Source organism: Carlito syrichta, unplaced genomic scaffold (assembly GCF_000164805.1).
Source record: "Carlito syrichta isolate Samal-C Ts95f unplaced genomic scaffold, Tarsius_syrichta-2.0.1 Scaffold314365, whole genome shotgun sequence".
NCBI classification, from domain to species: domain Eukaryota; kingdom Metazoa; phylum Chordata; class Mammalia; order Primates; family Tarsiidae; genus Carlito; species Carlito syrichta.
In genome coordinates, this window is record NW_007258461.1 from 144,705 (window position 1) to 144,986 (window position 282).

Genomic DNA, 282 nt, shown 5'->3' on the forward strand with positions numbered 1-282 from the left:
CCCCGCCGGGCGTCGCACGCGGCCGGCTCGAAGGGGAAGTGAGTCAGTGTCCGCAGACCCGGCCGGCCCAGGCCTGCGCCCGCCGCGGCCCCGAAGGCCCCGAGAAGCCCCGGCCCGGCGGCGGCGGCGGCATGGCCGGGGGGCCGGGCTCGGGGGAGCCCGCGGCGCCGGGCGCCCAGCACTTCTTGTACGAGGTGCCGCCCTGGGTCATGTGCCACTTCTACAAAGTGATGGACGCCCTGGAGCCCGCCGACTGGCGCCAGTTCGGTGGGTGGCGACGGG

The 282-nt window shown here is 77.7% G+C and overlaps 1 protein-coding gene across 1 annotated transcript in view; it reads left to right on the plus strand.

Annotated features, from left to right (window-relative positions):
* The first annotated feature begins 46 nt into the window (after positions 1-46).
* IRAK1 (interleukin 1 receptor associated kinase 1) overlaps positions 47-282 on the plus strand; it is a 7,291-nt gene continuing 7,055 nt past the window's right edge. Inside the window, exon 1 of the mRNA XM_008071549.2 lies at positions 47-275. Within this exon, the coding sequence (XP_008069740.1) occupies positions 132-275 (144 nt within the window). The 5' untranslated portion in view covers positions 47-131. The remainder of the gene's footprint in view (positions 276-282) is intronic.